The 15,803-nt window shown below is 38.4% G+C and overlaps 1 protein-coding gene across 4 annotated transcripts in view; it reads left to right on the top strand.

Moving 5' to 3' along the window:
• SCUBE1 (signal peptide, CUB domain and EGF like domain containing 1) overlaps positions 1–13,789 on the top strand; it is a 205,337-nt gene extending 191,548 nt beyond the window's left edge. Inside the window, exons 20-24 of one of the 4 annotated variants that reach the window (XR_006171503.1) lie at positions 557–754; positions 4,706–4,858; positions 5,761–5,840; positions 7,016–7,237; positions 7,811–13,789. Coding sequence is in view for 3 of the 4 variants with exons in the window: in XM_042835115.1 (XP_042691049.1) it covers positions 557–754; positions 4,706–4,858; positions 5,761–5,840; positions 7,016–7,168 (584 nt within the window). In the remaining variant the exon portion in view is untranslated. Of the gene's footprint in view, positions 1–556; positions 755–4,705; positions 4,859–5,760; positions 5,841–7,015 lie in introns of all 4 variants that reach the window. The other 3 variants (XM_042835115.1, XM_042835114.1, XM_042835113.1) reach the window with 3 other exon arrangements.
• The last annotated feature ends 2,014 nt before the right edge of the window (positions 13,790–15,803 follow it).

Here is a 15,803-nt window from a genome sequence, read left to right as displayed (position 1 = left end):
AAGATCAAGTTAAATAACTTAGTGAATCACACGGTAAATTCAGTAGGAATTTTAAAAGCTCAGAAAGTAAAGCTTAAATGCATCGGTTAAGATTCTTTAATAAGTTGTTTCACTTTAAACAAAGCAAAGTAGATCTATAATCAAGATAAGGTTACCTATTAGGATCATCACATGCATTCACCTAAACCAGGTTAAAAACCACATGAAGTTCAGTCAGAAAACGTAGATGTCAGCATGGCCTCAGTGGTAACCACTGCATGAGTGCCTCCACAATGAGATCCTGTTTACTTACCTGTTGGTTTCTTAATCAAATGTCAAAGCTGAATGGAGGGTTACCTTATGCACTGGAGATCAAGGGCTTACAAATCAGTTGCAATCATCTCTGTAGGTTGACTATTGCTTTAAGGGCTTTCAGTGATAAACAAAGAAGCAGCTGAAGAATGTATCCATTTCTAAACCCAGGAGGAGAAGTTTAGGCTTGCTCTTGACAGATCTAGAAAAACAGCTCAAATTAGCTCATCGGCTAACACAAATGCTAATTTCTGTTCCTGCACAGACCAGCACTGTGGAGGAGAACTTGGTGATTATACTGGCTATATTGAATCACCCAACTATCCTGGAGACTACCCAGCTAACGTTGAATGCATTTGGAATATAAATCCACCCCCAAAGAGGAGAATACTCATTGTTGTGCCTGAGATATTTCTCCCAATAGAAGATGAATGTGGTGATGTTTTAGTAATGAGAAAAAGTGGTAAGTTGTCAGACATGGGTTATATAAATATTTATTGCAAACAGTCTGAGTAGGAAGTTCGTACTGAACGGATGATTGTCCTCAACTTTCAGTGTTTTTAAAAGGACTGTTGAAATGGCAGAGCAAGTTAAAACAGAACACTGTACCAATAACAATTAACATATTAATTATTCAAGAGTCCTGGCTGAATCACAAAGCAGTTAATGGGCTTTTGTCTAGCCCAATTATCATGTGGGATAAATCACTGCCAGTCTAGAAGTCACTGCAGTAATGCTAAGTTAGATTAGGAAAGATATCTCCTAACATCTATACAAATTATTCTCTTGCTTATCCTTTGTGAGTAAATGCTGCACAATATACAAATGCTGCAAGTATTGCTAAATCTTTGCCATGGCACAGATTGTCTCCTGACACCTTCAAGAAATCCAACTTTTCCCAACTTTATGTGGAGTGGTATCGTACTCTTTCTTTGATTACTCCTGAAGCTAAGACAGCATTATGATACATTTCTCCTGCCGTCCTTTATAGGCATCCAGCTTCTATTGATCTGTTGTTAAATTTCCAAGAAGCACCAAACCTGAAAAGCAATTGTTGATATGGAACTTCGTTTAAACAGTGTATTTTACTTGGTAAAATGGCATATTTCATTTGCTAAAACAATTTTCGTGACCTTTTTTTTTATCCTTGAGGGCTTGTGTTGGCAGCTCTATATATCAGATGAGTACTAAAAGAAACCTGCTCACTGTAGATAAAATAAAAATATTTCTGTATAGATTTGTTTTTTAAAAGCAAAACAGTGTAGCAGAACAAATTAGTTGTCCTAATCCCAAGCTGTGGTTCCAGCAGTAACTAAAGCCAGGCAGATCAGGGAAATATTTGGTTTTCACTTTAGAGCCAACAGTAGTACCACAATATCAGCACTGAAAAATGAGAGGAGTTTTTCAGATACGTGATTTGCAATTACTATATATTTGGCATCACATAAGTAGTCTTTACAAATATTTATTACATTTTATGGAAAGTCGGCATACAGTGAAAGCAGTGAAAAAACTGATCGCAGATCCAGAGGTACTGTTGGATCCCCTTACTTGTAGTTTAAGAATGGACTCAACCACAATGGTATGTATAAATAATACAGCATGTTCTTGCCAGCGTGGTTATGTTAAGCTGGGCTTCTCCCTGATCCACACTTGCCACCCAGTACTTCACTTATGCACACACAGGCAGATGTGGGCTGAGACAAGCTCCAGCTCTGTGGAAGTATTTGCACAGAGCAGGTAAAAGTCATGCTCACAGTCCTCCAGGGGTTGTCATGAGTTTCCAGTTGCTGAGCGTGCTTTGAATGTGTTCAGCCCAAGTTACACAGTCAATATAAACAGAAAGTGAGCAAGCTTGTGAAATTTTTTCAGTAATCTGATAGCTTTGCTTGTCACCTTAACTCTGCACAATTGTGTATGGTTCCCAAATTATCAGCTCTATTTCAGGATAGATAAATGGTATTTTCTTTGCAAACCTACAGCCAGGTGTTTTACAGTGGTTGGTCCTGGTCCATTATGGTCCCAGTAAAAAAGCACTTAGTCTCTGTAAGATACCATTTTAAATGCTATTTATTGAAGCTAATTCTGTAAGGAGAGAAAAGTATAGGTCTTTTACGTGATAGGAACCCTAAGTGCTGTAGCATCAAATGGGCCTGTGATTCACACAGCATACTGGGTAAACCCTGTGCACAGAAAAGATTTTCCACTTTTCTTCATTCAGCTGTTATGGGATTTTCTTTTGAGGCCAAATGAAGTGCATCTCAGGCTCCTGGAGAAACTTGTTGATGTGATTGCCAAGCCACTCTCTATCATATTTTAAAAGTTATGGCTGTCAGGCAAAGTCTCTGTTAACTGGGAAAAGAGAAACATCACTTTTAAGGTTAACATATTTTGTAAGAAAGGAAGGCATGGGGAACTACAGGCCTGTGTTGTATGTGAAGTGCAGAGACTCAACTACAGTGAGTCTTACCTGAGAAGATCATGGAGCAGATCCTCCTGGAAGAGATGCTAAGGCACATGCAAGATGACAAGAGGATCTGACACAACCAGCATGGCTTCACCAAGAGCAAATCTGGTGGCGTTCCATGATGGAGTTACAGTATCAGTCACTCCTTCAAAGAAAGGGCAACTGATGTCATCTACCTGGAGTTGCACAAGGCCTTTGATGTGGTCCCACAACACCTCCTTACCTCTAGATTGGAGAGATACAGAATGAAGGCTGGTTTATTCAGTGGATAAAGAATTGGTTGGATGGTCACAGCCAAAAAACAAAAAGTTGTGGTAAATGGCTCTATGTCCTGGTGGAGGTTGGTCACAAGTGTTGTCCCCCAGGGATCTGTCTTCAGACCAGTGTCTCTTCAACAACTTTATCAATAGCATCGACAGTGGGACTGAGTTCACTCTCAGCAAGTTTGTTTATGACACCAAGCTGAGTAATGCAGTTGACACAACAGAAGGAAGGGATTCCATCCAGATGGACCTGTACAGGCTTGAAAAGTTGGCCCACATGAACCTAATGAGGTTCAACAAGGCCAAGTGCAAGGTGTTGCACTTAGGTGAGGGCAATACCAGAAGTGTGTATCAACTGGGAGAAGAACTCATTGAGAGCAGCCCTGCAAAGAAGGACTTGAGGGTCTTGGTGGACAAGAACTGGACATGATCCAGCAGTGTGCCTTGTGGCACAGAAGGCCTACTGTATCCTGGGCTGCATCAAAAGAGAGGTGGCCAGGAGGGCACAAGAGGTGACTGTCCCCCTCTACTCTGCACCTTGTAAGGCCTCATCTGGAGTACTGTGTCCACGTCTGGGGCCTCCAGCACAAGAAAGATGTAGAGCTGTTGGAGTGGGTTCAAAATAGAGCCACAAAGATGCTCCAATGGCTAGAACACCTCTTCTCTGAAGAAAGGCTGTGAGAGCTGGGTTTGTTTAGTTTGGAGAGGAGAAGGCTCAGTGGAAAACTCATTGCAGCCGTCCAGTACATAAAGGGAACTTATAAGCAGGAGAGGGACTGACTTTTTACAGACTGATAGTGATAGGATGAGGCAGAATGGCTTGAAAATAAGAGAAGGGAGATTTAGGCTGGATGTTAGGAATAAATTCTTTACTCAAAAGTGTAGTGATGCACTGGAACAGGTTGCCCAGAGAAGCTGCAGATGCCCTATCCCTGGAGGCATTCAAGACCAGGTTGGATGGGGCTCTGGGCAGCGTGATCTGGTGGGTGACAATCCTGTCCATGGCAAGGGGACTGGAACAAGATCTTTAAAGGTCCCTTCCAACCTAAGGTATTCTATGTTTTGTGATTCCTGAAACAACTCTATCATTTCTACTGCCAAACAAAAACAACATTCTTATGAGAACTTATTGCTGCACTGTTAGATAAAGGCAAGGCCAGGCAGGTGGTGTGATCATCCGTGCCAAGTGAGAACTGCCTGTAGGCTCCTCTTCTTCCTGTGCTCTGGCTGAGGTGTTCCTGCAGCCATGGGATTTGCACAGTGTAGCACAGCACTGGCCTGGGCACACTCACATTAACTCTTCTTCAGAGGGTAATTGCTTATTGCTATCAGGTTAATTCCCCAAACAGGGAGTTCTTGGAGCTGCTTATCACATCTGCCTGGGGTGCAGCTGACTTGTTCTGGTCTATCTGGGGTCAGTAGTACACAGAGTGAGTAATATTGATACTAATCTTGTAAACGTTAGAAATGAACTTGTCTTGGGACAGAGGAGAAGGGTTCTTATTACCTATGTTGAAAAATTCCCTTCTTCTCTTTGGCAGATAAAAGAGCCTTCTGTCAGCAAACAAACAAACAAACAAAAAAAAACCTTAAGCTGACAGGTATCTGTAAACTGAGAAGTGTTTTGTCAATTTCACATTTCTGACTTTGAAATTATAAAACTTATTTATTTAATATTTCCTAGCTTCCCCTACTTCAATTACTACATACGAAACATGTCAGACTTATGAGAGACCTATTGCATTTACTTCAAGATCAAGGAAGCTATGGATTCAGTTCAAGTCAAATGAAGGCAACAGTGGGAAAGGATTTCAAGTCCCTTATGTGACGTATGATGGTGAGAGGAGGATTGTTTTCCATCTCTGTGTTGTATGTGTAATGCAGAACACTGGCCTTCAGAATCTGTCCATCATGTGATGACAGGGAGAGAAGAATGAAGACAAAACTTCATGTAACTTTTTCTGTCCATTACTTTCAAATTCTTTACAACTGGTTTTAAATGACACCTGATTTTATATTTATTTCTTTTCTTAATGTTTGAAAGACAGATGGCAAGTTACAGAGAAACTTACACGAAATTCAGTGAGACTCTCTTTAATGGTCTTTTATCATATGCGTAATGAGAAAACTACTAATTGCTGTACACTTCAGGAAGCCCCTTCATCAAGCCCTACTGATAATCAACACAGTCATTAAAAGTATAAATTAATAACATCACAAGTTGAACAGAGAAAAGCAAGGATGCCAAAGGAAATACCCTTTAATTAGCCAATCCAACAATAAATCCAACACGTTTTAGACCATTCTAGCTCATCATACAGAAATATGCATTAAACTGTGTATTTTGGACTTTGGGATGATTTCTGTTTTAACAAAATCAAGACTTTTTTATGATACCTTTGGCAGCTGCCTGTGTTTTATGTAGCCTTTGACAGTTATTTCATATCTGTGGTCTTGTTTCTTCATTTATAAAATGTAGATAATAAAGCACTGTTATGTGGAGGGAGTAGCTTTCTGGGGTAAGTCAATATTTACATAGAATTGAAAGTTACTGTTCAGTACAGAATTCTACATTTTACTGTGATTAGATTAGACCACAGCAGGAAGGCGATCACTGAATAATGAACTGGATATTCAATTTCTCACCTGTCTCTAAGAGGAAGTCTAGATAATGAGTGCCTATCTGTCTGTTATCCTGCCAAAGGATATCACAGTCGCTCACTGATCTTTATTTTTCAGAGGATTACCAACAACTAATAGAAGATATTGTTCGGGATGGACGATTATATGCATCAGAAAATCATCAAGAAATTCTAAAGGTACGAAAATTCTTCTTTATTTGAGGCTAACCAAGGATTCCTTTTACTAAATATTTTTCCAAGGTAGCTCTCATTACCCTCATAGGGTTGTGATATTTAAACCTCCTCTGTGTTGCCGAATGAGATTTCCTCTTTTCAGAGCTTTATGCTGGTATTTGAAATAAAACAAAATCAGTAGCTCAGTTGGGCTAAGCACACATCTACATCCTTTGCTGATGTAAGACCTAAATGAAACATATGCTAACGTGATTGTATGTTATAAAAATGAATAAGCTACTGTTCAAAGAGTCTTCTTCAGCCTCAGTATGGCATATGTTTAAATTAGCTTTTTCAACAATAAATTACAATTTCCTGTGCATTAAAAATTATCTACACTACTATCTTGCCTTAACAAGGCAATAACCCTAATGTAGCATTGTAGGCTGTTTGTGAAAGGATTTTCAAAAGGCGAGATAAATGGTTTTCAAAAGCAGAGAATTGTGGAAAAAGGCTGCTGTGTTGCCACATATAACATATAATTAATTTAAACTTAAATATATGTGTCTGTAAAGCTGCTCAGAAAGCAAATTTTAACCTGCTAAATGTAAGGCTTAGAGCCAGCTCTCCTGGTTGTCCCTGTCTCAACCCTCTGAGCATTCGCTCACTGGATCTTCCAGGTCACTCAGGTTTCAGGCACAGGCTCGGCTGGTTCCCTGAAACAAGGCTCTACCAAAATACAGGAGAGGCTCCTTAAAGAGCTCAGGGTCGCTGAAGATCAGTCTTCTTTCTTTCTTGAGGAAGGAAGGTCCTGAGCAACAGCATTAAAGAGGCTGGAAGGGCCAACAGAGGCAGCTTGCCGTACTAATGCCTGACTTGTACAGCCAGTTTGTGGTTAACCCAACTGCTGCTCTCTCAATTCAGTATCTTCCAGGAACAGAAATTGCAGTGGAAAGGAAAAAAAAAAAAAAAAAAAAAAAAAGGAAAAAAAGAGAAAGGAAAAAAAACCTGAAAACACAGTAGACAAATTCATCAGTATAAAACCCCACTCCAACATGGAGCAGTTTACTTACACTGCTTTAGCCAGAATCAAGTTCTACCAAAAGAAAAAAGCTGACTGTTGTTCATTAATTATGATAGATGAGCATAAACTAAATCCCAACAGTATTCTTATATAATACGTATGTTGTCTCCCACAGGACAAGAAACTGATTAAAGCTCTCTTTGACGTACTGGCACATCCACAAAACTATTTCAAGTACACAGCACAAGAGTCGAAAGAGATGTTTCCAAGATCATTTATAAAACTATTGCGATCAAAAGTTTCCAGATTTCTACGACCGTATAAATAGTGGTATTCAGTTTGAGGTTATTTTGCATTCCTGTTGAATACTGTCTTTCCTCCGTAGTAGAAACATCTGGTAATTTAAAGGCTCTTTTCTGCAGTCTTTATTTTCAGTTGTATATTGAAGAATACCTATAATGTTTTATAATCATTAACCACCAATGTTCTGAGTGAGATTTTTACTACAGAAAAAGTATTGTGGATCCTTGAGTGTGTCTATTTGAAGATCCAAACTTGTGTCTGCACTTGTGTATCTTCACTTTCCATTTGAAACTACGTTATGTAAAAATATTCTTTCCGCTTTTTTTATTTTCCATCAAAAATAATTTTCTGCAAAGCAAAGAGGGCATCTATTCAAATCTGATGAAACTACCTACCAGTAGGTTCTGTTGTAGTAAGAGGTATGTAGTATGAATAAGATTTGGATTTTGAATTGCACTTGAAGTTTAGAAGAAAACAAAACAATTTAAATTTTGTTTCTTCTCATTTGTGGCTTAGTGGAACCTCTGACCAAGTAGAAATCAAAAGGGAAGAAAAAAGGAGGAAAAAAAACCAACAAGAATCAGATGTATAATTTTGTTTTATGAATTCTGTACAATTGAGTCCCCTGTGCTTATGTTTTCATCTCTCCTCTTTTAAACTTCTTCAGAGGTTTGCCACTATACATTACTGCATTGAAATGGATCGAGCTATGGAATTCTATCCATCAGTTGGTCCCTTTGGAGGCAGTTACAATAGAACAGATGAGAAAGGAACAACACCAACAAAACTGGTAGTCTGTTTTTCTTTCCATTAATAGAGCATCTAAATGAGTACTATATATAAATATATAAATATATACTTCTATTTGTGGGTACATTAGTAATGTTATCTTTAGTTACTGTAAATATTATTCATGCTTAAATCTTTACTCCCCCACACACTATTTACTTGTATCTATTTGTAACTTTGCTTAGATGATCCAATGACTTCTCCAAGTGCTTGTCACTTCTACTAACACAAGCCCTTCTGGAGTTTTATAACACAGGATAATGGTTTACTTTTGGGCATCCTCTTTTAATACATTATTCCAAAAAAAACAGCATCAGTTTAGACGTGACTGCTGTCCAGAAAGGGGGCAGTTACTGTCTCTTCCTTGGGCGACCCACACAGCAGACAAACAATTACACCTGAGGACAGCACACTTGTGAGGAGGTCACCAAGGAGGATCTTTTTTTTTAGGTCTGCCATCTCTAAAATGCTGGGGACAAACCTCTGCCACAGGCCCAAACTACAAAAGAAAGGTGCAGGAACACAGTTTTGCAGCCCAGTTTGATGGGTTGGAGGACGGGTCCTGCAATCAGAGGCTTGGAGTCACTGTGCCCATCAACTTCTGGGACTATGCAGTCTGTAAGACAGCATTAACCTTGTAGTCAGGTCCTCCTCACAGTGTGATGAGTACCTGGGTTCTAAGATGATGATAAATCCCATGTTTCCTCCTGTTTTCTGGCACAAGGGCTAATTTCACAGAATCGCAGAATTCAGTGACAGAGTAGCTATTTTTACTGGCATTTCAGCTTCTTTTATTTTTAAGTCCCTTCCTCTTTTGTATCATTTCCCTTCTGATCCCACAAGATTATGATGTGCATAAATTAACTATCATGCCAGCATCCTTTCAGAAAGACATGTGTAACTGCTTTTTTTTTTTTTTTTTGCACATCTATCTTGTAGTTTAAAATGCCTTTGGATGCTCTCAAAGAAAGCATTAAGGGTAGATAAGGCTAACTTCTCGTACTTCTTACACTTTTTTTGTCTTTGAGCAAGTGCTATTTAAATTTACAAAGTTTTCTGTTGGCTTTGAGTGGTTGGCTATTTCATTTCTAAGAGACACATTAAATATTCAGTTGTGTTTTTCTGCTTGGCCATCTTGTATTTTTACTTGCCTTCTTTCCTTCTCTGTTGAAGACCATAATTTTTTTCATTCTGTGCCTGGACAGTTTCAGCTTAGTCTAATTCCTTTTTTGTCATGCATGGATTGTAGGTCTTTGAATAACATTCTCTTTAATCTCTATATATTTATATATTAACCTTTGTTTTCAAATCTAATAGCTCCATGAAAGTCAGAAATGTCCTCTTTTAAAGGTTGGTTTTTGGGTTATTTTTTTTTTTTTTGGTGGTGGTGGTGGGTTTTTTTGTTTGTTTGTTTGTTTGTTTTTGTGAGGATGTTGCAATTACTTTTCTTAAATATTCATGATGGATTATTAAAGGTGGATATTTGAAGGCGACCATGTCAGTACCAGAATCAGTACATGCCCAAAATGAAAGAAGTTATGTGTATGTTTTTCCCTTAACAGAAGGAATTTGTAGAAAAAAATGTAAATCCTAAAAATAAAAATCTTTTTAGATAATCATGTATAAGGCCATAGCGAAGAAACTATTTCAACCAAACAATACCTCATAGTCTGATAGGTCTATCCAGAATGATTAGAACTAGTTCAGAATTTAAGATGTGCTGCTGAAAGATAGTTGGGAATTGTTCAGAATTCTAAGCAAAGATGACTAAATTTTTGAAGAAAGGTAACTTGTTCATTTGTTGAACAGTGAAAAATGATCTGTAGTATTGTTGGCTTCAGTAAGTGAGCTTTGGAAACCTGATGCTGTGCAGTGAGTTTTGTAAAATCCCTGCTAAACTTCTGCTTAGCATCTCATGATTGTGGGCATAACGCCACAGTTGTCATGCAGGCCAAGCTTCCTCTTTAGAAAAGAGCTGAAGGTAATTGCCTTAAAGGTCCATAGACTACTGGTAGCACCATAATAACGTCTTCCATGAGGAATCCAGTGCCACACAGAGACCATGGCACCGACTTGTCTTGGTCATGGCCACTGTTGGTGGGACCTTGGTGCAGCTGTGAGCAGTGAATACGTAAAGGACTGTCTTCAGTTTGCTCTGGTACAGCTCTGGCTGACTTTCAACCACATTAGACAAATATTGAGTTTCATTTGGTTCAGGCAGCCTCAGAGGTGCACGTGAGCTCATGCTCCCTAAAGCCACGGCTGGGCAGGGATTCCACAGTCAGGACAGGGCTCTCAGTGACTTCTGGAGCAAATACAGACTTTGCGTTGCTGTGTAAGAAAGAACAATTTGGCCTTCAAAAATATACAGTTTCGTATGTGATATATTTAGAAAATGAGCCAAGTTTGAATGCTTGCAGCTCTGCATAGAAAAACCATCGGATGTGCAAATTTCTCATGAAAAAAAGTAGTGACAAGTGGTATATAGGAGTGTCTGAACCCATTTCAGCTGATGTTTATGACAGCATATATTTTTTGCATGAGCTCTAAAAGAAAGAAATGTCTTGACAGATCTCATTTAAAAATATCTTACTACTTTCAAAAGGGCACAAGGGTTTTCATACTTGACAGTTAAAGAAACTGGTATTCACCAAACAGAAGGTGAGCTGAGCTCTTCTTTTGTTTATATCATGTAGAATGTTTTCACTCTACAGAGCGAAAGCCAGAGAACATATTGTTACTAAGCAATAACAAGGAATGACTTAGACAAAGTTGGGAATCAAAAAACATACCGGGAGGAATATTGCCTGCTTTAAGACAAAGAGCTTCATGAAATGAATTGGTACATGGCAGAATAGCAAATTTTGGCTTTTAGCCTAAATGTGAAATATTGCATTTAAACACATTCAATAAATACAGACCTGTATCACAAATGCCATGTTGCGTACAGGCCATGTGCAACAACATGTTTGTGTCACTGCAGGAAGGCTGAAGAAGTACCCATTTGCAATTACACAATTCCACATCACAAACAAACCAAGCTTCTCATTTTCAATTTGCAAACGCCTATATACTTAAAAGCTGCACCTGTAGCACTTAACATTTCAAGCCTCTCTTCCTGCTTTAAATACTGCACTTATTTTTAGTGAGGTGATGATGAATCTTACCTAGGTATTCTCATCAAATAACAGCCTGCACACCTGCTGTAATCCAGGAGATTGCAACAATCAGAAATTGCTAATCAAGCCCTAAGTCATGCCTTGAAAGTGCTTGTTAGTGATTGCTGTGGGCAGGGTGTTCCCGTGTGTCATTTGAGTACAGGAAGCACCAAGATTTTCTGCTCAGTAGAAGATTGCCATTTGTATCTCGCCTGCGATAGCAAGATTTATTCTGCTTCAAGATTTAGGTCACCAAAACTAGACTGAAAAAAGACTTCAATAACTTTCAGCCCATTTTTCTGCCAACTTTCCTTCCTCATTATTTAGTAGAATTTTACCTAATGACCAACTTTTCATAAGAAATTTATTTTCTCATGCTTCCTCCGCACAGTAAAATTAAACCACAGTGTTGGGTGTACTGAAAATTTAGACTGATCCTTCCTACACATCAGTTTTGCATTTGTTTTAAGTAGGCTTATCTTAGTAAGCTCATTTTATTTTACTTTAGATTAGTTTTAGACTAGCTTAAATAAAGTCATGTTTGGCTGCAGAGTTTTCAAAGGCTGCATTTTGATTTGCCAGATGGTTTTGAAAGAGCAGAGCTCAGCTGTAGTCCTCCATCTATACATAGAAAGAACAGATGCCACATGAACAAGAAACATGCTTCCATGCACAAAACACTGAAATAAGAAAGTTGACCCCCCCACTCCAGGCCCCCTTGTTAGTGTGCCCAACAGATTCAAATTTGTCAGATTAGTCCTATCTCTAAACAACCCAGTTCTAATCTTCAGGAGCTAAAGCAGTGGTAGGATTCTTCTAAGGAACTACTGCCTGCTATTGGACAGCAAAACCTAACTGGCCTGTGAGAGTACTTGTGTCTGGACTCTAAATACCTTTAAGTGCTCTTAAAAAATGAACTGGAGTGAAATATCCAATAACTAAATTCAGTGGCAAATTTCTCAGCCAACTCAGAAGCCTGAATTTTCCATTTTTTGCATGGTGGGAGTGAGTGGGAGTGAGCAACATGCTGGTATGTGTACCTGTGTCATTATTTTGAGTAGTTGCATTTTTTTTCTATAGTTTAAAACCACTGTTTGACAGGAATGGTAGTGACTGGAGAAGTTCTATAGACTCTCAATACTTTGAGAAGTTAATGAAACAGTTTTCTAGGATGAGAGACTGTCGTAAGCACTTGCGGAAAGAAGAAAGACTTTTGTCTCTGTTAAGAATTTATGGAATTCTGTAAGGTAATAGAAACTTATTCCTCAGTATCCAACTTCAGTTTGGAGAAAAGTCTCATGTTTTGTCATAACACTTTTCATCTGAATAGAAACAAACTGGGAAATAAACTCCTAAGGAAAAAATATGTTATCTGAGTACCTGCTTATGTACAATTCCAGTTTGTTATTTCATTTATTTATTGTTTCATCACTAAACTTTTAATCTATGAAGTTTAATATGTAATATACAAGAGTAAAATGTACAGAAGTACCTGTAGATGTAATAATTTAAACCACCTATATTCAGAAAGCAGAAATAACAAGTTTAAAGATATACAGACAATTGCAATTCAACTTTAGCTGAATTTCTCAGTATCTAGGAAAAGAAGTGGCTTTGCTTAAGTAAATTTTAATGATTGTGAAAATATCTTTTTTTAGTTTGCTCTTGTTACTTTTTTAATTAAATTTATTTTGTAAATATTGTTTTCTATGTTTTATATCTTAGAAAGGCCACTAATTCACACTGACAGCAGCAAATAGCCAACAGATAATTAAAAAGGTACTTACAGGGCACTGGTGTGCGTGTGGTCAGTAGTCAGATTCATTCTGCTGGATGACTGCTCCTGTTGTTTCTGCAGCCACATTGGTGTCATGGGAAGAGTTTTCTGGGACAACTTAACCTGCTAGTTTTCACTGAATTGACTATGAAGTGTCATTCAGAAGTGCTTACCGTTTTCAAAACATACAAAGAATATGTATTTTAAAGTTAGTGGTAGTTCTTACTAGAATAAGAAACTACACCAAATTCAGGAAAAAAAGGGAATTCAGAAATTATGCCCCAATAGAGCACAAAGATAAGGAAAGGCATGGTATCTCTGTGCTCTAGGTAGGTGGAAGTGATAAATTAACATATTGGATCAGATCGTAGAGCCTTTTTTAGGCAAAACTGCCACTGAGGTCTGTGGGAGTTTTACCTGCATTAGGTTCACCGTGATCTTATCCACTGCCTATCAAATAGGAATTTCTGGTAGACTAGATCTTGGAAAAAAATACCCAGATACGTAATATTGGTTACTGTACCAATTGGCTAAATCTGAATAGCGGGCATGAGTGACATTTTGAATGAAACCCTTGTAGATGCTGCTGGGACTTCTAAGCTTTATTATCAATGTAAATTATGTACAAACAGCTATTTCCATATGAAATGTATCATGGTAGTTTAGAACAAAGATAGTGAATAACTGTACAAAATTTGATACTTAGAAAATAAAATACCGTGATCTAAGGCTTTACCAATATTTTAAAAATGCTGTCAGATTCGTAGTAGAAAATGTTGTTGTAAATGTACCTTATAAGAAAATACACTTCCTTTTACCTCTGTATATTAATAGCTTTGTTTTCTATGTCAAAGCTCAAAACGAAGCATGTAATAAAACTTTTGTTAAAATCACTTTCATAATAAACACAAAATGGAATGGATGTCTCTGCTGCCATTTATTCATGTATACTCATATATATTCACATAAGGTTCAACACGCCAGTGTAAAGTGGATAAGAATCAGAAGACAAATCATCTTCTTGATAACATCTATATTTTTGAATCTAGTTTGCATCTTTATGCAACAGAGAGCATTTTCTTTCTTGTCAAACCACGAGTTCAGTGCTGGGACACTGAGGCATGGACAGACCAAAGTGACATGTCAGCTTTCCCCCAGGATTTTTAACAATTTCTTCAAATAATTCTTATGTAACTCTGTTTATCTCATTCAGGTGGAAGAAAGGTCTCTCCAGATGGTGGCCTGATGGGCTCTTACTATCACAAGCTGCTAATGAGAGCAGTGACTTCCAAACATAAGCTGCCTTTCTCTCTGAGGTCTGTGTAGAGAGGAAACCATGCTGGCACCCACAACATTGATTTAAGGAGAGATCAAGAGTGTCTTTTCTCCATTCCAGCCCTGCTGTAGAAATACTGCATTTGCCCAGGTCCTCCTTCTGCTGATTTTTAGATATCATACTTTCAGTTAAGCAATCCATGATTTGTTTGATCCAAAACTGGATGTTAATGGACCAAATAGAATGTAGAGCATCCACAGTGACGTCACTAGCTCTGTTAAATATGATTTAGATCATCTTTTGCAGTCCAAGAAATGCAAGTTGTCATTGAACCAGACAAAAATTGCAGATGTTAATAAATCAGTTGACAAAAGGCGAGGTTTGTCACTCAGCAGCACCTCTTAACAGATCAATGCCATCTGCCATCAGAACATTGTTAGTGGTACAGCAGCCATCTATGTGGGGCAGTCAGGAGACTTGACACACCACCATGGTGCGTGGTATTCTACTGATACTCTCATCTAAGTAGCTTATCTTGTTAACAGAAAGCATTTATCGTATGATAATACATACATTGTTTGTGACATAAATAGTATGACAATGACTATTGGTGTCAGTGTGACAGCTTTAAAGGGCATAAAGAGACAGTTACATTCTGACTGGCTGCACAAATCATTTACTGCTTTTTTCAGCTAATAGCAGTCAATTTAGGTAATAATAGCAATCATTCTAATTACATTCCAAGAAGACAGAGCATCACTTCCATCAGACTGAAGACGATGCCTCATGACGGAACACGTGAGACGGTGATCAGATGTCTTTATCTGCTCCAGATCTTTGATGGACTAATATGAAAAGTCAGCTCCTATCAAAGACAGAAGACTTGAACCCAGAAGTTCCTCAAGGTCATCACAAGTCAAATTAATTATTGGTAACAAAGTACCTGTGTACAAAGGCAAACACCAGTTCCGCAGTTGTGACAATGTACATTTGAGTACAAGATTCTGAAGTGAGCATTGCCTGGTAAGAATTGCAGATCTCAGATCTTCCCAACAAGCTCACAAAGCATAATTTTGACACTTGGCCTGATGAATGGCACTCTGGAGAGACCCAGCAGGTAAATGAAGGCACACTTAGCCTTACTTAGACTTGCTTTCATCTTTGTTCAGCCACCAATCATGGCTGACTCAGAAGGGGTCTGTCCTGTACAATCCTGGAGGACTTTCCAGAGATATTTCCCTGTCAGAGCAAGTCTTTCGTCCTCTGTTTCATGGAGCCATATCTGAGCTCCTACAGCACATGAAGCCAATATGGGTTGCAGTCTGCTTTCTCCTGCTGCCATTGCTGCCTAACACCCCAACAAATTTATTTCTATCATACTGCTAGGTGAGCTTAGAGGGATGCTCTTCCTCTAAGTAGCTACAGACTAGTTTTGCTATAAATGTTGCTGTATTAAAAAAAAAATAACACATACCACACTAGACAAAATATGCAGATGGGCATTTATTTAGTAGCCATTTTGGCTGCTGCAGGGCAGAATATAAATGAGGCTGTAGTGGGCAAGTGGACTGCTGTGACAAAGTGGCACCCTAGCTGCTTGGGTTGGACCCCTGCAGATAATGCTGGAAGGTTGGATCCTGTTACTTCAGACAGGAGTAAA

Source organism: Centrocercus urophasianus, unplaced genomic scaffold (genome assembly GCF_019232065.1).
Source record: "Centrocercus urophasianus isolate 14NV4802_14NV808 unplaced genomic scaffold, USGS_Curo_1.0 seq_5, whole genome shotgun sequence".
In the NCBI taxonomy this organism is placed as follows: Eukaryota; Metazoa; Chordata; class Aves; order Galliformes; family Phasianidae; genus Centrocercus; species Centrocercus urophasianus.
Note: the sequence above shows the minus strand (reverse complement) of the source record. Positions and strands in the feature narration are given on the sequence as shown.